This window comes from Drosophila ananassae, unplaced genomic scaffold (genome assembly GCF_017639315.1).
Source record: "Drosophila ananassae strain 14024-0371.13 unplaced genomic scaffold, ASM1763931v2 tig00000104, whole genome shotgun sequence".
Classification (NCBI taxonomy): Eukaryota; Metazoa; Arthropoda; class Insecta; order Diptera; family Drosophilidae; genus Drosophila; species Drosophila ananassae.
In genome coordinates this window covers 215,652-240,090 of record NW_025319114.1, presented here as the reverse complement: position 1 = coordinate 240,090, position 24,439 = coordinate 215,652, and the positions used below count along the sequence as shown (strand labels likewise).

The following is a 24,439-nucleotide window of genomic DNA, read 5'->3' as shown; positions in this document are numbered from 1 at the left end:
ATTGGCTGATTGGATATAATAAGTGTAAGGCTGAGCTAAGCTGCTGCTAGGTGAATACGTAGATTGAAAAAACTGTGCAAAGAGATCGGCCATTGCCTGATCAGTGTTCGCATAAGAGTTCTCAAACGTAAGCAGTGGGGGAAAAGATACATGTTTACGCTTAGTGTTTACAAAGTTATAAAACTGCTTCGGATCCTGAGTAAACTGAATCCTGCAGCGGCGAATATAACTCCTATAACATTCTGCGTTATGCACGGTGAAATTGGACCGAGCTACTAAGTATCTTGAATAACTAACTGTACAGCCAGATAATCTATGTTTGTTTAAAAGTCTACTCATACTATTCTTTAAATTTATAAGGTGCCTTGAATACCAAGGCGGATTCGTTGAAGCGGACGGATATTTCCACGGCACGCAAGCGTCGAAAAATATGTTCAAAGTGTAATAAAATTTTTGTAATGCGATGTTTATATCCTCGCATGCCAGTAAATCAGACCAATCAAATTCCAAAATTAACTTGTTTAATTTCATAAAGTCAGCCTTACGAAAGAAACGAACTTTCTGAGATTTAACTGTAGACTTAAGGTCAAAAAAGCAATTATTTTCGATTGAAACCTCAAGAGTGGGATGATACGGATCCTCAGGGTTAGAAAGTGGCAAAGTTCTGGAAAGAGTAATTCCATCAGGATCAGAAACGAAACATACGTCCAACAGCCGACCTAAAGAATTTCTAACGTGGTTAATTTGCCCGAGTGACATGTCGAACATGCCCTCAGGGAAGTCATGGTGGGAGTTAAGCTGTAAAGACGGTGAATTATCAACATTTGACCACACAAGTTCTGGGATATTAAAGTCACCCAGAGCTATCAGCTGGTCACCATCAGACAGACGATCGAAAATCAAACGAATAGCGGACAAATGTTGCCAGTATGTTGGCGGTTCGGACGAAGGTGGTATGTACGAACAGGTAACATACAGGGATTGATCGGACAAAGTGATTTTGATGCAAAGAAATTCAATGTCACCAAACTCTTGTGATTTTACTTCTTCAGAAGCGAATTTGGAGTCTACAGAAATTAGCACTCCTCCTCCCCTTCGCAAAGTTCTATCACATCTAAAAGTGGTGTACCTACTAGGAAAAACTTCGGAGCTTAAGATCTCCGGCTTTAACCAAGTTTCTGTAAATACAATAATGTGGGATGCAAAAGAAGAACTATCAGAATACAGTTTGGGAAGTTTACTACGTAACCCTCTTGTATTCTGATAGGTAAGTGTTAATGAAGACATTAGTTTTTTGAAATTGAGGAAGATGAGGTGGAAGGTTGATCAGTGGCCTTAACATGTGGGAGTTTTACACCCACAGGTTTGGTTATCTTTTTTTTCACCGTACTTGGCTGATGTTCTTGGACGAAAATGTTCTCTGGCCAAAAGCTGGCGGAACAGATCGTCTTGAACATCTGCAAGGGCACACGTATTTTGATAGATGACGTGTGCCTGGTGTAAGAATATTTGAATTTTGTAATGTCCACCACCTTTATGTCGGCTTTTGCTTTGGCTTTGATGTAAGCCGAGATATCAATCTCCGAAGTATCAGGGGCAAGCCGGGAAACAAAAATGTGTTTTGATGGTGGGATCACCTGCAAGGGTTTTGGTGCCGCCGTAACTAATACTGCGGCATCAGTGCGTACCGGGGGTCCGCACGGTTTATTACCCTGTTTGGTGACTGTTACAGGAGTTTGAATTATTGGGTCTGGGATCACTTGAAGCGATGCCACAGAGGACAGATCGGAGCTCATTGAGTCCGAGACATTCGGAAGCCGAATTTTTCTCAGGTCCGGCCCTTGGGGTGGCCAGAGATATAAGCGGCTGCATAGTTGTCGGCTGAGCAGGCTGAAGATTATTCGACCCGAGCACTAAAAGCGGATTTCTTACACTTTGGAGACTCATTTAGTAGTTGAAGACTACTAAACTGTGTATCAAGCGCACAGAGTTGGTCATTGATTTTTCGAAAACCACTAATCAACTCCTTGAAACCGCTTTTAGTCTGCCTCATGAACGACCTCATTTCGTCCTGAACAGCACGACAACCGTCACAGCAAAAGTGGAGTCCAGACCTACGCGAGATTGCATCCGACACTGAGGCCGTGAACCCGGCACACTTAGCGTGTAAAACGATTTCACAGAGCCAGCAATGGATGGTAGGCTGGGAAGACGAGATTGTCTTATTGCAAGACTTTAATGCACAGATCAATTTAAAATCCATAATTATTAAAAATTTAAATAATTAATTTATTAAAAATTATTTAAAATTAAATAATTAATTTATTAAAAATTATTAAAAATTAAATAATTGATTTATTAAAAATTATTAAAAAAATTAATAATTAATTTAAAAATATTATTTGATTTTATTAATGAGGAACCTTGAACCACTGTACCAAGGAAAAGAGAAGGGGAGATTAAAGAGAGCAGTTAGTGCAAGTTAGTAAGATTTAAAGAAATAGAGATAAGAATCTCTATTGAGCGAGAGTAGAAGCAAAAGAATAGAAACAACACCGTAGGAGATGAAGAAGCAGAGCAGGGCTATGTTTGGAAAGTAAGTTAAATAAATTATTATTTTACCTCCAAATATATCACTGCACACGCGAAGCGATACGGATCTAAAAAATTGCAATTTGTTTTTATATCAGTAAAGAAATAAACACCGATTGTTTATAGAAAGCTTGCAAATTTTACAAAAACGTAGTGCGCACAAAAAAACACGTCCGTCCGCTTTAAGATAAAGAGAGGAAGTTTTCCACCCAAATTCTAGTCGATATGGTAGTAAATCCCTCGCACTCGCATTTGCATCTAGTGTTGAATTCAGCATCGCGTTACATTACTTGTATATTCGGTACTGAGTGGGCCGGCCATTGCATTTTGATGGGTTAAACTGAAATTTAATTTAATTTGGTAAATTGGCCCCTATTAAAAATCTACTTGCGTTAGAAACAGTAACTTACTTTAGAATTTTTGGGGTGGAAAGGTTACCAAGGTGGTCCTCGTACCCGCAACAACAAATTTACCACCCAAATTCTAGTCGATATGGTGCATATAATGCAGCAAATCCCCCGCACACGCATTTGCATCTATTGTTGATATTGTCGCAGCATCGCGGTACTTAACTTTTATATTCGGTACTGAGTGGGTCGGCCACTGCATTTTTAGGGGTTAAACCAAAATTGAAATGAACTTGGTATATTAGCCGTTATTAAAAATTTACTTGGTTAGAAACAGTATAACTTACTTTAGAATTTTCGGCGGAGTAAGGTTACCAGAGGGGGTCCTCGTATCCGCAACAACAACTTTTCCACGCATTTGTATCAAGTGTTGAACTCAGCATCGCGTTACATTACTGGTATATTCGGTATATAGTGGGCCGGCCACTGCATTTTGAGGGGTTAAACTGAAATTGTATCGAATTGGCCGCTATTAAAAATCTACTTGCGTTACAAACAGTATAACTTTCTTTAGAATTTTTGGCGGGGTAAGGTTACCAAGGTGGTCCTCGTACCCCGCAACAACAAATTTACCACCCAAATTCTAGTCGATATGGTGTATATATATTACAGTAAACCCCTTGCACACGCATTTACATCTAGTGTTAAATTCGGCAATTGGGATGAACCTTATCGCGGTACATTACTTTTATATTCGGTACTGAGTGGGTCGGCCATTTTTAGAGTTAAACTGCAATTGAAATTAATTTGGTAAATTAGGCCGATATTAAACATTTACTTGCGTTGGAAACATTATAACATACTTTATAATTTTTGGCGGGGTAAGGTTACCGAAGGGGTCCTCGTACCCGCAACAAAAAATGTATAACCCAGATTCCATTGGATATGGTGCATATTGTAATGCGCTTGTTGTAACTTAACAACAAACCAAATGCCTAAAAGTAAACCTCATTTAGTTAAGCTTGGAATAGCCGAAAATACAAAACAAAAAACAAAAAGCTTGGTTAAGCTTAAAGTTTCTTATCTATTGATAATCAATTATCTACCCAGAATTGAGCATTTAAGTATTGGTCTAAGCATAGAATAAGCAGCGGCCAACTTCTTTTCTCTTGTGGCTGCTAAGATAAGCGCATCGCTCGCGGTTAAACTCCAGTATATATTTAACCCCCGGGAAAAAAAAAAAGACACGTGGTGGGGAATTTCCACATAAGTTTCCCAAAACTAAACGCAGAGGGAAGTGAGCAGCGCTCAGTGTATTAAAAGTGAATTACATTTTTGCGGTGCCAATTCAAGGTAAATAAAACCTTTGTTTTCGGCCTCACGCGTTTTTTTTTAATTCGACTTATTTTTTTTAGGTCGAATTGGCACCCAGTAAGAACCCATTTGTGTATTGTTCTTACATTGGGAATAAGTTTACAATCCCCCAAGCAGCCAGTTTACCCTAAGAAGGGCTTCCAGCGCCACGCCGCGGGATCTGATGGATTTATTATAAATTAGTGTGAGAGACACAATTTTCTTTTGGGATTAAGGTGCAGGTGCAATAATTTTCCCTCATTAATTAAAACCCCCCAATGGCCAGCATATGCACCCGAATTATTCTCATCCAATGACGTCACTCATCGCCCCAAGACAGTTACGCCTGTCCCGTATTGGTTTCCGGAATTATTAATTTGATTTAGTTATTTTTATTTTGGTAGTATTTAGTTTTTTTTGGAGCTTGGCGTTTAATAATGTAAGAAAATAACGTTTCCAGTTCCCTTAATTTTGTATTTCTTTTTATTACTTAAATACTAAAATTGAACGGTATGGAAATATTAATTAATTTGGTGAATATATATATATATACATACATAAAAATAACCTCTATGCCCTAAAATTATAGATTCATCGCTCAACCCGACAAAAGATCTTTTGGACGTGGAAATTAAACTCGATGTAAGTGAAAAAAAAACTCATTACCCCAAATTAAATATTGTTGGTGGTTAGGCTGATTTTTCTCAGTGTAATAAAAGCTTTACCTGAAAGATTTTTATCTCCCATACGGTAAAATCGAACCACGCGGTTGCAATTAAATACCGAACAACGGTACACTGAAAGAAAAGAAAGAAAAAATAAAAACGAAAATCTTTCTGGCACGTGCTGGCTAACAGTGTATTATATATATATATTTTCCTTTTTTTTATTCCCAATATTTAATAATGGCCTTCCGCAATGACAACAAAGAAAAATGAATTACATTTCTTTTCTTAAATTAATTAAGAAATATTTAATAAAAATTAATGGAATCTTGGAACATTATTTTTAATACTCTTGCCGTGTTCCAACATTAAAAAAAAAAACCCTTGCTAAAGTTAATCATAAACCCTTGCTATCAAATTTGAATTGGAAATGAATTAGTTACTATGGAGACATTTTACGATATACATTTATGAAATAATATTAGAGAATACCCGCTATGGAAGACAAGATTCTCTTCATAAACATGATTCTTGTTATTAATTTTATATAGACATATATAATATTATTGCCTATTAATGCGACTTATTATTTCTTATACCAACTTATAAAGATATAAATTCTAAGATAATTTGTTTTCTCGATTATAACCTATCTAATAGATACATTTAATTATATACTTGATTTAAATTTCCTTCTTTTGCCTTATGCAACTTAATAACCATGAATAAATTTTATACCGTTTAAAAATGAATTGCTAATCTATTATCTAGAGGAGTCATGCAGGATGAAGATGGCAGGTGAAATTAAATAGCCGGATTTTCTTTGGGATCATCAAAAATTATTTCGCGGACTTGGTGATCATGGAAGGGTGGGCAACGGCTGTGGCAAAACATCCGCTCAGCTTTACATCGTCTGCTGCAACTCCACCAGCGCAGTCGCAACGGCCTTAATTACTCTGAATGTCGAAAGCAATGCAAGAATCCTTTTTATTCCCTTTCCCGATATTTCCTTCAGTACGTACTAACCCCCCGCACGCGAATATCTTTTAAATAATCGATTGATAACTGCGAGCGAGTAGCACAAGGACCCAAGGGATCCACTCCCTTCTACCGACCAAAAAGCCGGAACCAGCGCGTGCAACCTCCTTGCAGCTACACAACCATCTGCCCGCTTACATGGTTACATGTTACAATATTATTTAAGATGGCGCCCAACGTGGGGCTAGCCGTTTAAGGCTGCCCAGGAAAATAAAATGTACAAAAATTAAAATATCTATGTCATTCCATCCGACATATACCCTCGTACGTATTAGTTAGTTTCGGATGCCACTTCGGATCCAAGAAATTCTCATAGACTTCAAGGCCAAGTGTTTAACTCCGATAACTAGATACGGTGGTTAAGCTTCGACTACCTGGATGCGTTACATCTTTAATTGGATATAACTCCGGAGTCATCGCGGCTTAACCTAGTCCGGTGTTTAGGCAGGGCTGGTAAAGCTTAAGCGCAATTGAATTGGCGGATTTCAAGCCGCAGTCATCCCTTAAAATTTCCATCCTGTGCTGTTCTTCGTTGTGGTTGAGAGATAAATCTGAATTGGAAAATATCTTTGTCTGATGCAGGCGCCTTTCCAACAGAATATCCTCTCTAACCTAATCCTCTGTTGTGGCTCGAAGAGTATACGGACTAGGAATATATCTTTTTCTGATAGAGACACTTTTCCAACCGAATACTTAATGGCCATGGCTCAATCCTTATATTCAAAGCCTTGTAAATACTTCTGGAAGATGTCCAATGATTCGGAAGATGGGCCGCCGAAGTTTTACGACGTTAACGATTATAAAAAGAATTAGGATCTTGCAACACTTTCGTTCATATAAAGACAAAAATACAAATTAATTCCTATCAGCCAGAAGCAGAATGCATGACTCCTAGATTTTGTTTTGAAATTTTTAACTCTTAAATTCATATATTCTTATATTTTTATTTTTATAAATTTATTCTATGAAGTTGAAGACAGCATATTCCACATAGTAGGTAAGAAGTAAACTTAAATTCAAAAAAAAAAAAAAAAAGAAAAATTATTAGGTAAACAAATTATACTTAGGAAACCCCGAAATGGTGTTATCCCATAGCACGGAGAATTTGTCTCAAACGAGTGATACAGGAGAACATTGTTTCATTTGCTCCGAAATAATAGTTTACCAAGCGCAATTATTATCTACATCTTGTGGGCATATCTTTCACCGTGCGTGTTACAATTCCAAAGTAGGAATGTCAAAAAAGTGTCCCGTCTGTAAGCAGGAACTAACGAAATCTAATTCGGCGTCTGTGGAAAACATTAGTTCAGATCGATTATCCACTACAAGCTCCATCATGGCTTCAACATCTCAATCCCTACAGACTCGACTTCAAACAAAACGAATGGCTGCCGTACAACAGTCAGAGGTTCCTAATTCAGACTCGAATAATATGGTTCAGACTATCACCAACCAACCGCAAGAACCCACCAATACGGCTGAAACGGTACCTTCAACTCTTGCCGAAGCAATAAAAGCAGCCATGATAGAACAAACTCAGATGATAGCTTCTAGCTTAACCGATCAGACTAACAAGATTATTCAAGCACTCTCAGGTTGTCTTCGTGATAGTAGTTTAGCGGGTTCAGCCAATGAATCTACATCTAGTAGGCAAACAAGGGCACAATCGGGTTTGCCATTACAGAATCCACCGGAAACAAGATCGGAACCTTCCATGGGATTACCAACTCAGTTGCCGCATCCTAATCATTATGAAGTACGACCCGATCGGATAAGCCAAATAATGGCAAATTGGAGACTCAGATTCACTGGAAGGTCTTCTATGTCAGCTGAAGACTTTATCTATCGTGTAGAGGCTCTGACGATCCAAACTTTAGAGGGGGATTTTAATTTAACGGCCGAATATGCCAGTAATTTGTTCGAGGGTAGCGCTAGCGAATGGTTCTGGCGATATCACAAAAGTGTTACTGTACTTACTTGGCCAGGTCTGTGTCAGGCCCTTCGTGGACAATTTAGCGATGATAGGACCGATAGGAGTATTAGAACAGAAATAGAACACCGCAAGCAACGTCATAATGAACTGTTTGACGATTTCTATGGTGTCATAGCGGCCCTAGCCGACAAACTTTCAAACCCATTGTCTGAAGATTCCCTAGTGGAAACGTTAAGATATAATTTGTTGACGGAAATTCAACATGAAATATTGTACGTCCCTACAACTACTCTCAAGGAGTTAAGAACAGTGGTCCGCACAAGAGAAATGTTCTTAAGAACTGTCTCAAAACCGAATCCCCTATCGACTTCTCGACCCACTCCTAGGCGACAAGTCAATTCTCTTCAGAACCCAGAGGTGGCACCTTCATCAGATGAGGATTCAGGTCAGGACGAATACGAACTCTCTGTGCTTGAGGTTTCCTGCTGGAATTGTTCCGCTAAAGGTCACAGATATCAAGAATGTCTGGCTGATCGAAAAATATTTTGCTATGGTTGTGGGAAGGCCGATACGTATAAACCTACATGTCGGACTTGTAACCCAAACGCTCAAAAAAACTATCAAGGGCGTGCACCACAGAAAAGTGCACGCAAACAGTTAATCAGCAGATCGACCAATACAGAGTAACACTTTCCGACGACCCCATTTCTGAAGGCCCCCTACCGCAACCTAAATGTATACCATTCCCTATATCTAAGATAGACGTCAAGAGAAAACGGTCTACTGGTCGTCGAGAAGCTTTTAAAAAACAATGTAAAATAGAAAAGAAATTAATCCTTTTATCCATATTAGATAATCCTCTTGACTTACGTCCTCACGCTCAAGTGATGCTTTGTGGAAAGTCTGTAGTTGGATTAATGGACACTGGTGCTTCTGTAAGTTGCATAGGTGGTAGGTTTGCAAACGATCTACTTCAGGAAAACCTTAAATACAAGTTAATGACCTCCAAGATCAAAACTGCTGACGGGAAAAGTCAAACTATAGTCGGAAAATTTTCAACTGACATTACTTACCGAGGAGAAACTAAAACCTTGTATTTTTATTTAGTTCCTACTTTAGTCGAAGACTTATATCTGGGAATTGACTTTTGGACCGCCTTTGACTTACTCCCAATGCATCTTTTAGCCAAAAATCATAATCTAGCCTCCATTAGCGATCCAAGTATGAGGGAACTTTCGAAGGATCAACAGAATTCATTGCAGAACGTTATCAAATTATTCCCGTCATTTTCTAAGCAGGGACTAGGACGTACATCGTTAATTTCACACTCGATCGATGTGGGAGAAGCTAAACCGATTAAGCAGCGGCATTATGCCGTGTCACCGGCAATTGAGAAACTTATGTATGATTAGTTATTCAAGAATCTAACAGCTCTTGGTCATCTCCAGTAGTGTTAGTGAAGAAACCAGGAAAAGTAAGACTCTGCGTAGATAGTAGGAAGGTGAATTCCGTCACCGTAAAGGATGCATATCCAATGCCAATAATCGATGGTATCTTAAGTAGATTGCCAAAAGCCGAATTCATTACTAGCCTCGATTTAAAAGATGCTTTTTGGCAAATACCGCTAGACCCGAAATCTCGCGATAAAACGGCCTTCTCAGTACCCGGACGTCCGTTGTATGAATTTGTGGTCATGCCCTTTGGCCTCACTAATGCGCCGCAGTCTATGTCGCGACTTATGGATAAAATAGTTCCAGCCTACTTACGAAATGAGGTTTTTATATATTTAGACGACTTACTCATTGTCTCCGATACCTTCGAACGACATCTTGAAGTCTTATCGGTAGTCGCTTCCAACCTGGCTCGTGCAAATCTTACAATTAATGTTGAAAAAAGTAAATTCTGTCGGAAAGAGGTGAAGTACTTAGGACACGTGATAGGTAATGGTATTATTAGCACAGATCCTGATAAGATAGCTGCAGTCAGAGATTACCCAACACCCCGTTCGGTTAAACAGGTTCGAAGATTCCTTGGAATGACCGGATGGTATCATAAGTTCATTAAGGATTATTCCGCTATTACTTCCCCGTTGACAGACACCTTGAAAACCAATCGGAAGTTTGAGTGGACAAGTGAAGCCCAGGGGGCTTTTGAGTCCATAAAGGCAAGCATGTGTGCAGCCCCAGTACTGCACAGTCCCAATTTTTCGCTCCCGTTCTCACTTCATTGCGACGCAAGCCACACAGGAGTAGGTGCAGTCTTAATGCAAGTGAATAAAGATGGCGCAGAGGTGCCGATCGCTTTCATGTCAAAGAAGCTAAATCGTTGTCAACGTCAATACACCGTTACCGAGAAGGAGTGCTATGCCGCTGTTTTGGCCGTGAAAAAATTTAGAGCTTATGTCGAAGGACAGGATTTCGTAATAGTTACAGATCATGCCTCCTTAAAATGGCTTATGGCCCAGGCAGATCTAAGCTCGCGTCTCGCCCGTTGGTCTCTTAAGCTTCAAGGATTCCAATTCAAGATACTTCATCGAAAAGGTACTCACAACGTAGTCCCCGACGCTCTTTCGCGAACCTTTACCGAAGACTTGTCAACCCTTGCTTGTGATAGTCTAATAGTTGACGTCAATTCCACCGAATTCGATTCAACCGAATACGATTCGCTTAGGAGTAAGATCCGCCTTAATAGCTCTTCCCTACCGGATCTCAAAATTCAAGGTAAACATATATACCGACGCTCCGAACATGCAGAGGATACCAAAATTTCCGAACACCAATGCTGGAAACTTTGGGTTCCACGCCCACTCGTACCGAATGCCATTAAGACTGCTCATGGAGACCCATTACATGCCCACGGAGGTATAAACAAAACCATAGAAAGGCTCCGACGTTATTATTTCTGGCCTAACATGGTTAACGACATAAAAACTTTCATCAATAGTTGTGATATTTGTAAGGCCACGAAACACCCTAATCGATCGTTTAAACCTCCTATGGGAAACACTGGAATACCCCAGCGTTTCTTTCAGAAGATATTTGTTGACTTTTTAGGACCCTATCCACGCAGTAAATCGGGAAATGTAGGTATATTTGTGGTGCTCGACCATCTCACTAAGTTTCCCTTTTTGAAACCAGTCCGCAAGTTTACCGCCGACTCGATTGTGCGATATTTGGAAGAAGATCTTTTTCATTGTTTTGGGGTTCCAGAATATGTGGTTTCTGATAATGGAGTTCAGTTTAAATCGCAAACTTTTAATTGCTTGTTAAACAAATATAATATCAGACATACATATACGGCCTTTTATTCCCCACAGGCAAACGCGTCGGAAAGAGTGAATAGATCAGTTCTTTCAGCCATAAAGGCTTACATAAACCCAAATCAGAGTAACTGGGACGATAACCTTAGTAGCATAAACTGCGCTCTACGATCGGGAGTTCATCTGGCCATAAACACTAGCCCATATAAGCTAACGTTTGGTCAACATATGGTCACGAATGGCGAAACTTTTCAACTACTACGAGATTTAGGTATGCTAGAAGATCGAAGTGTCCAATTTAATAAGGAAGACTCCCTAGACATTTTACGCAGCAAAGCCCAGAAAACCATGATAGCCCAACGCAATCGGAATGAAAAGTTCTACAACACACGCACAAGGGACGTTTCTTTTAAAGTAGGTCAAGAAATTTTCCGACGCAATTTCCAACAAAGCAATTTCGCAAAAGGGTTTAGCTCCAAGCTGGCTCCCAATTTCCTTAAAGCGCGAGTGCGAAGGAAGTTAGGGAAGGTATATTACGAGCTAGAAGATCTACAAGGCCGCCTGATCGGAAATTTCCATAAGCGTAGACAACAAGCGGGAATCTTCCTTGTGTTGTTCCACCCCAAGTTAGATTTTAGTGGGGGGAAAATGTAATGCTTGTTGTAACTTAACAACAAACCAAATGCCTAAAAGTAAACCTCATTTAGTTAAGCTTGGAATAACCGAAAATACAAAACAAAAAACAAAAAGCTTGGTTAAGCTTAAAGTTTCTTATCTATTGATAATCAATTATCTACCCAGAATTGAGCATTTAAGTATCGGTCTAAGCATAGAATAAGCAGCGGCCAACTTCTTTTCTCTTGTGGCTGCTAAGATAAGCGCATCGCTCGCGGTTAAACTCCAGTATATATTTAACCCCCGGGAAAAAAAAAAAAGACACGTGGTGGGGAATTTCCACATAAGTTTCCCAAAACTAAACGCAGAGGGAAGTGAGCAGCGCTCAGTGTATTAAAAGTGAATTACATTTTTGCGGTGCCAATTCAAGGTAAATAAAACTTTTGTTTTCGGCCTCACGCGTTTTTTTTTAATTCGACTTATTTTTTTTAGGTTGAATTGGCACCCAGTGTACCCATGGCACCCATTTGTGTATTGTTCTTACATTGGGAATAAGTTTACAATCCAGCAAGCAGCCAGTTTACCCTAAGAAGGGCTTCCAGCGCCACGCCGCGGGATCTGATGGATTTATTATAAATTAGTGTGAGAGACACAATTTTCTTTTGGGATTAAGGTGCAGGTGCAATAATTTTCCCTCATTAATTAAAACCCCCCAATGGCCAGCATATGCACCCGAATTATTCTCATCCAATGACGTCACTCATCGCCCCAAGACAGTTACGCCTGTCCCGTATTGGTTTCCGGAATTATTAATTTGATTTAGTTATTTTTATTTTGGTAGTATTTAGTTTTTTTTGGAGCTTGGCGTTTAATAATGTAAGAAAATAACGTTTCCAGTTCCCTTAATTTTGTATTTCTTTTTATTACTTAAATACTAAAACTGAACGGTATGGAAATATTAATTAATTTGGTGAATATATATATATATACATACATAAAAATAACCTCTATGCCCTAAAATTATAGATTCATCGCTCAACCCGACAAAAGATCTTTTGGACGTGGAAATTAAACTCGATGTAAGTGAAAAAAAAAACTCATTACCCCAAATTAAATATTGTTGGTGGTTAGGCTGATTTTTCTCAGTGTAATAAAAGCTTTACCTGAAAGATTTTTATCTCCCATACGGTAAAATCGAACCACGCGGTTGCAATTAAATACCGAACAACGGTACACTGAAAGAAAAGAAAGAAAAAATAAAAACGAAAATCTTTCTGGCACGTGCTGGCTAACAGTTGATTATATATATATATTTTCTTTTTTTTTTATTCCCAATATTTAATAATGGCCTTCCGCAATGACAACAAAGAAAAATGAATTACATTTCTTTTCTTAAATTAATTAAGAAATATTTAATAAAAATTAATGGAATCTTGGAACATTATTTTTAATACTCTTGCCGTGTTCCAACATTAAAAAAAAACCATTGCTAAAGTTAATCATAAACCCTTGCTATCAAATTTGAATTGGAAATGAATAAGTTACTATGGAGACATTTTACGATATACATTTAGGAAATAATATTAGAGAATACCCGCTATGGAAGACAAGATTCTCTTCATAAACATGATTCTTGTTATTAATTTTATATAGACATATATAATATTATTGCCTATTAACGCGACTTATTATTTCTTATACCAACTTATAAAGATATAAATTCTAAGATAATTTGTTTTCTCGATTATAACCTATCTAATAGATACATTTAATTATATACTTGATTTAAATTTCCTTCTTTTGCCTTATGCAACTTAATAACCATGAATAAATTTTATACCGTTTAAAAATGAATTGCTAATCTATTATCTAGAGGAGTCATGCAGGATGAAGATGGCAGGTGAAATTAAATAGCCGGATTTTCTTTGGGATCATCAAAAATTATTTCGCGGACTTGGTGATCATGGAAGGGTGGGCAACGGCTGTGGCAAAACATCCGCTCAGCTTTACATCGTCTGCTGCAACTCCACCAGCGCAGTCGCAACGGCCTTAATTACTCTGAATGTCGAAAGCAATGCAAGAATCCTTTTTATTCCCTTTCCCGATATTTCCTTCAGTACGTACTAACCCCCCGCACGCGAATATCTTTTAAATAATCGATTGATAACTGCGAGCGAGTAGCACAAGGACCCAAGGGATCCACTCCCTTCTACCGACCAAAAAGCCGGAACCAGCGCGTGCAACCTCCTTGCAGCTACACAACCATCTGCCCGCTTACATGGTTACATGTTACAATATTATTTAAGATGGCGCCCAACGTGGGGCTAGCCGTTTAAGGCTGCCCAGGAAAATAAAATGTACAAAAATTAAAATATCTATGTCATTCCATCCGACATATACCCTCGTACGTATTAGTTAGTTTCGGATGCCACTTCGGATCCAAGAAATTCTCATAGACTTCAAGGCCAAGTGTTTAACTCCGATAACTAGATACGGTGGTTAAGCTTCGACTACCTGGATGCGTTACATCTTTAATTGGATATAACTCCGGAGTCATCGCGGCTTAACCTAGTCCGGTGTTTAGGCAGGGCTGGTAAAGCTTAAGCGCAATTGAATTGGCGGATTTCAAGCCGCAGTCATCCCTTAAAATTTCCATCCTGTGCTGTTCTCCGTTGTGGTTGAGAGATAAATCTGAATTGGAAAATATCTTTGTCTGATGCAGGCACCTTTCCAACAGAATATCCTCTCTAACCTAATCCTCTGTTGTGGCTCGAAGAGTATACGGACTAGGAATATATCTTTTTCTGATAGAGACACTTTTCCAACCGAATACTTAATGGCCATGGCTCAATCCTTATATTCAAAGCCTTGTAAATACTTCTGGAAGATGTCCAATGATTCGGAAGATGGGCCGCCGAAGTTTTACGAGGTTAACGATTATAAAAAGAATTAAGATCTTGCAACACTTTCGTTCATATAAAGACAAAAATACAAATTAATTCCTATCAGCCAGAAGCAGAATGCATGACTCCTAGATTTTGTTTTGAAATTTTTAACTCTTAAATTCATATATTCTTATATTTTTATTTTTATAAATTTATTCTATGAAGTTGAAGACAGCATATTCCACATAGTAGGTTAGAAGTAAACTTAAATTCAAAAAAAAAAAAAAAGAAAAATTATTAGGTAAACAAATTATACTTAGGAAACCCCGAAATGGTGTTATCCCATAGCACGGAGAATTTGTCTCAAACGAGTGATACAGGAGAACATTGTTTCATTTGCTCCGAAATAATAGTTTACCAAGCGCAATTATTATCTACATCTTGTGGGCATATCTTTCACCGTGCGTGTTACAATTCCAAAGTAGGAAAGTCAAAAAAGTGTCCCGTCTGTAAGCAGGAACTAACGCAATCTAATTCGGCGTCTGTGGAAAACCTGAGTTCAGATCGATTATCCACTACAAGCTCCATCATGGCTTCAACATCTCAATCCCTACAGACTCGACTTCAAACAAAACGAATGGCTGCCGTACAACAGTCAGAGGTTCCTAATTCAGACTCGAATAATATGGTTCAGACTATCACCAACCAACCGCAAGAACCCACCAATACGGCTGAAACGGTACCTTCAACTCTTGCCGAAGCAATAAAAGCAGCCATGATAGAACAAACTCAGATGATAGCTTCTAGCTTAACCGATCAGACTAACAAGATTATTCAAGCACTCTCAGGTTGTCTTCGTGATAGTAGTTTAGCGGGTTCAGCCAATGAATCTCCATCTAGTAGGCAAACAAGGGCACAATCGGGTTTGCCATTTCAGAATCCACCGGAAACAAGATCAGAACCTTCCATGGGATTACCAACTCAGTTGCCGCATCCTAATCATTATGAAGTACGACCCGATCGGATAAGCCAAATAATGGCAAATTGGAAACTCAGATTCACTGGAAGGTCTTCTATGTCAGCTGAAGACTTTATCTATCGTGTAGAGGCTCTGACGATCCAAACTTTAGAGGGGGATTTTAATTTAACGGCCAAATATGCCAAATAGGCCAATATGCGAGGGTAGCGCTAGCGAATGGTTCTGGCGATATCACAAAAGTGTCACTGTACTTACTTGGCCAGGTCTGTGTCAGGCCCTTCGTGGACAATTTAGCGATGATAGGACCGATAGGAGTATTAGGTCAGAAATAGAACACCGCAAGCAACGTCATAATGAACTGTTTGACGATTTCTATGGTGTCATAGCGGCCCTAGCCGACAAACTTTCAAACCCATTGTCTGAAGCTTCCCTAGTGGAAACATTAAGATATAATTTGTTGCCGGAAATTCAACATGAAATATTGTACGTCCCTACAACTACTCTCAAGGAGTTAAGAACCTTGTAAGTCTTCTGGAAGATGTCCAATGATTCGGAAGATGGGCCGCCGAAGTTTTACGAGGTTAACGATTATAAAAAGAATTAAGATCTTGCAACACTTTCGTTCATATAAAGACAAAAATACAAATTAATTCCTATCAGCCAGAAGCAGAATGCGTGACTCCTAGATTTTGTTTTGAAATTTTTAACTCTTAAATTCATATATTCTTATATTTTTATTTTTATAAATTTATTCTATGAAGTTGAAGACAGCATATTCCACATAGTAGGTTAGAAGTAAACTTAAATTCAAAAAAAAAAAAAAAGAAAAATTATTAGGTAAACAAATTATACTTAGGAAACCCCGAAATGGTGTTATCCCATAGCACGGAGAATTTGTCTCAAACGAGTGATACAGGAGAACATTGTTTCATTTGCTCCGAAATAATAGTTTACCAAGCGCAATTATTATCTACATCTTGTGGGCATATCTTTCACCGTGCGTGTTACAATTCCAAAGTAGGAAAGTCAAAAAAGTGTCCCGTCTGTAAGCAGGAACTAACGCAATCTAATTCGGCGTCTGTGGAAAACCTGAGTTCAGATCGATTATCCACTACAAGCTCCATCATGGCTTCAACATCTCAATCCCTACAGACTCGACTTCAAACAAAACGAATGGCTGCCGTACAACAGTCAGAGGTTCCTAATTCAGACTCGAATAATATGGTTCAGACTATCACCAACCAACCGCAAGAACCCACCAATACGGCTGAAACGGTACCTTCAACTCTTGCCGAAGCAATAAAAGCAGCCATGATAGAACAAACTCAGATGATAGCTTCTAGCTTAACCGATCAGACTAACAAGATTATTCAAGCACTCTCAGGTTGTCTTCGTGATAGTAGTTTAGCGGGTTCAGCCAATGAATCTCCATCTAGTAGGCAAACAAGGGCACAATCGGGTTTGCCATTTCAGAATCCACCGGAAACAAGATCAGAACCTTCCATGGGATTACCAACTCAGTTGCCGCATCCTAATCATTATGAAGTACGACCCGATCGGATAAGCCAAATAATGGCAAATTGGAAACTCAGATTCACTGGAAGGTCTTCTATGTCAGCTGAAGACTTTATCTATCGTGTAGAGGCTCTGACGATCCAAACTTTAGAGGGGGATTTTAATTTAACGGCCAAATATGCCAAATAGGCCAATATGCGAGGGTAGCGCTAGCGAATGGTTCTGGCGATATCACAAAAGTGTCACTGTACTTACTTGGCCAGGTCTGTGTCAGGCCCTTCGTGGACAATTTAGCGATGATAGGACCGATAGGAGTATTAGGTCAGAAATAGAACACCGCAAGCAACGTCATAATGAACTGTTTGACGATTTCTATGGTGTCATAGCGGCCCTAGCCGACAAACTTTCAAACCCATTGTCTGAAGCTTCCCTAGTGGAAACATTAAGATATAATTTGTTGCCGGAAATTCAACATGAAATATTGTACGTCCCTACAACTACTCTCAAGGAGTTAAGAACAGTGGTCCGCACAAGAGAAATGTTCTTAAGAACTGTCTCAAAACCGAATCCCCTATCGACTTCTCGACCCACTCCTAGGCGACAAGTCAATTCTCTTCAGAACCCAGAGGTGGCACCTTCATCAGATGAGGATTCAGGTCAGGACGAATACGAGCTCTCTGTGCTTGAGGTTTCCTGCTGGAATTGTTCCGCTTAAGGTCACAGATATCAAGAATGTCTGGCTGATCGAAAAATATTTTGCTATGGTTGTGGGAAGGCCGATACGTATAAACCTACATGTCGGACTTGTAACCCAAACGCTCAAAAAAACTATCAAGGGCGTGCACCACAGAAAAGTGCACGCAAACAGTTAATCAGCAGAGCGACCAATACAGAGTAACACTTTCCGACGACCCCATTTCTGTAGGCCCCCTACCGCAACCTAAATGTATACCATTCCCTATATCTAAGATAGACGTTAAGAGAAAACGGTCTACTGGTCGTCGAGAAGCTTTTAAAAAACAATGTAAAATAGAAAAGAAATTAATCCTTTCTTCCATATTAGATAATCCTCTTGACTTACGTCCTCACGCTCAAGTGATGCTTTGTGGAAAGTCTGTAGTTGGATTAATGGACACTGGTGCTTCTGTAAGTTGCATAGGTGGTAGGTTTGCAAACGATCTACTTCAGGAAAACCTTAAATACAAGTTAATGACCTCCAAGATCAAAACTGCTGACGGGAAAAGTCAAACTATAGTCGGAAAATTTTCAACTGACATTACTTACCGAGGAGAAACTAAAACCTTGTATTTTTATTTAGTTCCTACTTTAGTCGAAGACTTATATCTGGGAATTGACTTTTGGACCGCCTTTGACTTACTCCCAATGCATCTGTTAACCAAAAATCATAATCTAGCCTCCATTAGCGATCCAAGTATGAGAGAACTTTCGAAGGATCAACAGAATTCATTGCAGAACGTTATCAAATTATTCCCGTCATTTTCTAAGCAGGGACTAGGACGTACATCGTTAATTTCACACTCGATCGATGTGGGAGAAGCTAAACCGATTAAGCAGCGGCATTATGCCGTGTCACCGGCAATTGAGAAACTTATGTATGATTAGTTATTCAAGAATCTAACAGCTCTTGGTCATCTCCAGTAGTGTTAGTGAAGAAACCAGGAAAAGTAAGACTCTGCGTAGATAGTAGGAAGGTGAATTCCGTCACCGTTAAGGATGCATATCCAATGCCAATAATCGATGGTATCTTAAGTAGATTGCCAAAAGCCGAATTCATTACTAGCCTCGATTTAAAAGATGCTTTTTGGCATACCGCTAGACCCGAAATCTCGCGATAAAACGGCCTTCTCAGTACCCGGACGTCCGTTGTATGAATTTGTGGTCATGCCCTTTGGCCTAACTAATGCGCCGCAGTCTATGTCGCGACTTATGGATAAAATAGTTCCAGCCTACTTACGAAATGAGGTTTTTATATATTTAGACTCAGTTCCACTTCAGACCTCACAGAGTAAAGACGTGCAACTACTTTCGTTTATCCAAACCATCAGCTTCAAGTGCTTATCTGCAATATTTTGCACAAACAAACAAGTGTCCAAAAGAGATAAAAAAAAAAAAAAAAAAAAAACCAACAACAAATACCGATCACGCGATCATAAAACTAAGAACAGGGGCTCGCCCCACCAAACCAAAATGCTGCCACCAGACAAAAACAAGCTTTTTTCCAAAAGCACAACCATAGAACAAAAATATATAGTTATCAAAAGAAAAGACAATATATCCCTAGAACATACCAACCCTTTCATTATTAAAAAATCAATTGACTACACCTGCGGAGGTGAAGTCGATAAGTGTAAAACAACAAGAGCTGGCACACTCCTAGTCCTAACAAAAAATACTCAACAAGCAGAAAAATTATTAAAAATTACAAAAATTGGCACAATAGATGTAGAAGCAAAGGAACACAAATCCCTTAATGAAACCAAAGGAATAATCTATTGCAATCTACTCAGGTATGTCACAGAAGAAGAAATATTAGACGAATTAAAATCCCAAAAAGTCTCACACGTATACAAATGGACAAAAATGGTAGACCAAACTAGAGTACCAACAGGACTCATCACCCTTACTTTTGCCACTACAAATCTTCCCGAAAAAGTAATGATAGGCTATGAGGTAGTGTTTACTCGCCCGTACATACCACGGCCTATGCAATGCAAAAAATGCCTTCGCTTTAACCACCCACAAACTTTCTGCAAGCAAGAAAACCCTACATGCAAAAACTGCTCTGACAACACACACACAAGCGACAGCATTGAATGCAGGCAGGAACCCAAGTGCATTAATTGCAGGAACAACCACTCCTCCTTAGACAAAAAATGCCCAGTCTTCCTTAAAGAACAGGAACTAATAGCAATCAAAATCACTGAAAGGGTGGACCATAAAACGGCACGCTCAATATATCTCGCTCGTCACAATCCCAGTCAGGAATCCTCATACTCCCAAACCCTAAAGAATACAACTCACACAGCAATCTCCACTAAAATACCCGAAGATCAACCCCAAAGCACCCCAGCAAAAGAAATCAAAGCCACCACAAATTCTATTGACGATCTCCTCAAGGAATTAGACAACAAAATTAAAAAAACCAACAACCCACCTAAACGCACCTCTTTAACCTACGAATTGTACGATGAAGACGAAGATATGGACTTTATTACTAGCTACGACTCCCAAAAACCATCTACATCAGCTAACGCCCGCATACTCAGAAGCCAAACCAAAGCAAAGTCAACCCTATCAAAAACCCTAAAAGCTAAAGAACAAAAAACAAACCCTACTAACGCAAACAATTTAAAACAAACACAAACAAACCACTAAAATATGTCATTAAAAATAATACAATGGAATATAAAGGGATACTCCAACAACTACAACCAGCTACTACTACTCATAAAAACACACTCGCCACACATCATCTCACTTCAAGAAACACACATACAAAATCTTCACTATTTACCTATACCGATAAACTATGTTATACTAACAAACACCCCATCTAACAGATTTGGAGGAGTAGCCCTACTAATCCACAAATCTATCCAACACTCACAAATTAATATCAACGACGACATAGAAGCAATAGCAGTGGATATTAAATCAAAACAAAACTTTAAACTATATTCTATCTACATTTCACCCAACAAATCCTTCTCACGCCACAACTTGAACAACGTAGTCAGCATCAACAACGAAACGGTTATGATAACCGGGGACTTCAATAGCTGGCACCAAAATTGGGGATCTACCCACTCTAATTCAAGAGGGAACATAGTTGCTAAATTTATAGAACAATCGCAACTAACCCTTCTAAATGACAAGTCACCAACCCATTTCACTACACACAACACATTCACAAACATTGATCTTTGCTTCTGTTCCCCCTCACTCACCCCATGCACAAACTGGACTATAACAGACAACCTCCATGGAAGTGATCACTTCCCAATTCTAATAACCCTTTTCCCGATCGACACCAGCACTAACAAAAATACAACAAATTTTAAAATAAACCAAGCAAACTGGGACAAATTTTCAACCCACACCAACAACAACAATAACCTGTATCCCCCCTCAACCAACATAAACAAAGAAACTGCCCAAATTAACAAAATTATTTTGAAAAGTGCACACCTTGCAATACCACAAACCTTACCCCACAGACACACACACACAGTTCCTTGGTGGAACAAAGAACTAGCAGACCTGCAGGAAAAGAAAAAACAAACCTGGAAGGCACTGAAAAGAGACACAACCCAAGAAAATATCATTAAATACCGGAAATCAAACGCACTTTTTAAAAGAGCAGTCAAAATAAGAAAAAAAGAAGCTACGTCCAAATTTACATCAACCATTCAACCTAACACACCAACAACTAAAATATGGAACAATATTCGACGATTCTGCGGGCTAAACCCTGTAAAACAAATACACTGCATAACCAACAACAACGTTACAACTAACGACAAACAAAAAATAGCCAACCTACTCGCCCAGCATTGGTCCCAACTGTCCAAGGACTCAAATTTCAGCCAAGAATTCACATCCCACAAATACAACACAACCACACTTAACCACATCCCGTCCAAATCAGCTATGGAAATTGATAAACCCATAACCAAATTAGAACTAACGATTGCTCTCCGATCCCTCAAAGGAATAACCCCAGGCATCAATAGAATCTCATACCCTATGTTAAAGAATAGCCCACTAGCAATACAAAATAGAATACTTTCCCATTTCAACCACATCTTTGAAAACTATATACCTCAATCCTACAAAACCAGCCTAATCATACCTATATTAAAAGCCCAGAAGGATAAAACTGACATAGCTTCATACAGACCCATATCACTCAACTGCTGCGTGGGGAAAACTCTGGACAAAATAATTGCAAACAGACTATGGTGGTACCTAAACAGCAATAAACTCCTACACCCACACCAATATGGGTTCAAAAAAGGTAAATCGACCTCAGATAATCTGCTCTATGCAGATTACATCATTACGAAGTCGCTTAATACCAGGAAACATACCTCACTCATCTCTCTTGACTTTGCAAGAGCTTTTGACCGAGTAGGTATCCACTCAATAGTCGATCAACTAATCGAATGGAAATGTAGCCACAAAATAATAAACTACATAATAAATTTCACCAAAAATAGAAAGATAGCTGTCCGAATAGGGTCAAGTATCTCAAACTTCTACCCCTTGGAAAATGGAATTCCACAAGGATCGCCAATCTCGGTAGTCCTATTCTTAATAGCATTCAACAAACTTGCCAATATCCTCACAAGATACAAAGAAATTAAATTCAGCGCATACGCAGACGACTTTCTTTTATTAGTCAATCTAAAAAATCAAAAAAACACTACCACAAATCTTACCCATATTTTTAGAAAAATATATGATTGGGGAAGCTACTCAGGCGCATCTCTATCTGAAACAAAATGCCAACACCTACACATTTGTAGAAAACACAGATGCAACTGCACAATCACAACACAAAACTCTAACATAAAAAACGTAACATCACTTAAAATACTTGGACTAACCTTAAACAATAGGTACAACTGGAGCTCACACATAAATTCTCTTATACCATCTCTGTCCAATAAACATAACATTATTAAATGCCTAGCCAGCCACAAATTTAACTGCAACACAAGCACACTACTTAACATTACTAAATCAATACTCATATCTAAAATAGACTACGCTCTTCACATATATGGATACACCCCGAAAAACTTTCTGAATAAATTAAAAACCACATTAAACGCAGCACTCAGAACAGTCCTAGGCGCCTTTCGCACCACACCAACACACAACCTACTCTATGAGGCCAATATTCCAACAATCGAGCAACAACGCGACCACCTCACAACCAAACTGTTCACAAACCTTACCCGCTCCAAAGATACACCATTACACAAGCACATACAACCAAAAACCAACAACAAAAAATGGACCTCAACACTAGAACGAACTATAAAGAACTGTCAACTCCATAACATCCCATTCAAACCTACGAAACTATACAAGACCAAACCACCATGGCAACTACCACAAAACATAATCAACACCTCTCTGCACAACTACAAAAAAACAAACACGTCTTCTGATACATTCCAGAAACTTTTCTATGAAATCAAAGAAACTTACAAAAACCACACATTTATCTACACGGACGGATCCAAAATAAATTTAAACACTGCCTTCGCTGTAACAACTGAAACAGATGTTTTGCGGTACGGAATTCTACCGCCCTCCTCATCCATCCTAACAGGAGAAATGATCGGAATCCTCGAAGCCATCAAGATCTCAACCACCAAAAGAGGGAAATCGGTAATCTGCTCTGACTCCCTTGGAGCGATCGAAGCCATCCAAAACCCACTAAACTTAAACAAATACCCTACATATATTCGATCACTACTTCAAACTAAACACCCAAAAATAAAAATATTATGGATCCCAGGACACTCCAATATTAAAGGAAATGATCTTGCAGATAGAACTGCAAAAGAGGCAACAAAAATGCCACTTATATACACGCCTAATGAAAACATAACGGACATTAATAAAATGCTAAAAAATATACTTATACAAGAAAAAGAAACTTTAATAAATAAATGCAACACATGGTACAAAAACATTAACACTAACAACACTCACATTTCAGCATTTTCTAAAATACAACAAGAAGAAATCAGCAGAATTGACCAAATTAAATTTATAAGACTTCGGCTAGGACATACAAGCTTAACACACAAGCACCTCCTCGACCCCAACACCCAACGCAACTGCCATCGCTGTCGATCATCAACCCCCACAAACATGGAACACATCTTAGATTCCTGCCCAGCCATCTCTCAGGGAAAGCAAAATCTACTAAAAAACCGGTCAGCCACTGAGTATCTTAAGAATCCAACAGCAGAAAATATTAAAGTAATCATCCAATTCCTAAAAGAAACCAATTTATATAACGAAATTTAAAATTTAAATTAATATACTGTTAACTTAGCTAATTATAAAAATAAATAAATAATTAAAATACGTAGTCGAAGGCCTCGTAGCTAGCACTACACCCCTAAACTGTTAGTCATAGTTTTGTAAACTGTACTATCATATCCAATAAATAAATAAAAAATAAATAATATATTTAGACGACTTACTCATTGTC

General features: G+C 38.7%; 1 protein-coding gene and 1 long non-coding RNA gene across 2 annotated transcripts; both read left to right on the top strand.

The window, feature by feature from the left end:
- Positions 1-4,054: 4,054 nt before the first annotated feature.
- LOC123258290 lies at positions 4,055-12,898 on the top strand. Its single transcript, XR_006508013.1, has 4 exons — positions 4,055-4,292; positions 4,355-4,497; positions 4,882-4,934; positions 12,829-12,898. It is a non-coding gene; the product is annotated as an uncharacterized LOC123258290 (long non-coding RNA).
- Positions 12,899-19,323: 6,425 nt separating this feature from the next.
- On the top strand, positions 19,324-20,580 carry LOC123258289. Its single transcript, XM_044718162.1, has one exon. The coding sequence runs from the start codon at positions 19,390-19,392 to the stop codon at positions 20,575-20,577; it is 1,188 nt and encodes a 395-aa protein (XP_044574097.1). The 5' UTR covers positions 19,324-19,389; the 3' UTR covers positions 20,578-20,580.
- Positions 20,581-24,439: the final 3,859 nt, after the last annotated feature.

Coding starts and splice junctions, on each gene's coding strand:
- LOC123258289 (XM_044718162.1), top strand. CDS start 19,390: ATGCTGCCACCAGACAAAAACAAGCTTTTTTCCAAAAGCACAACCATA.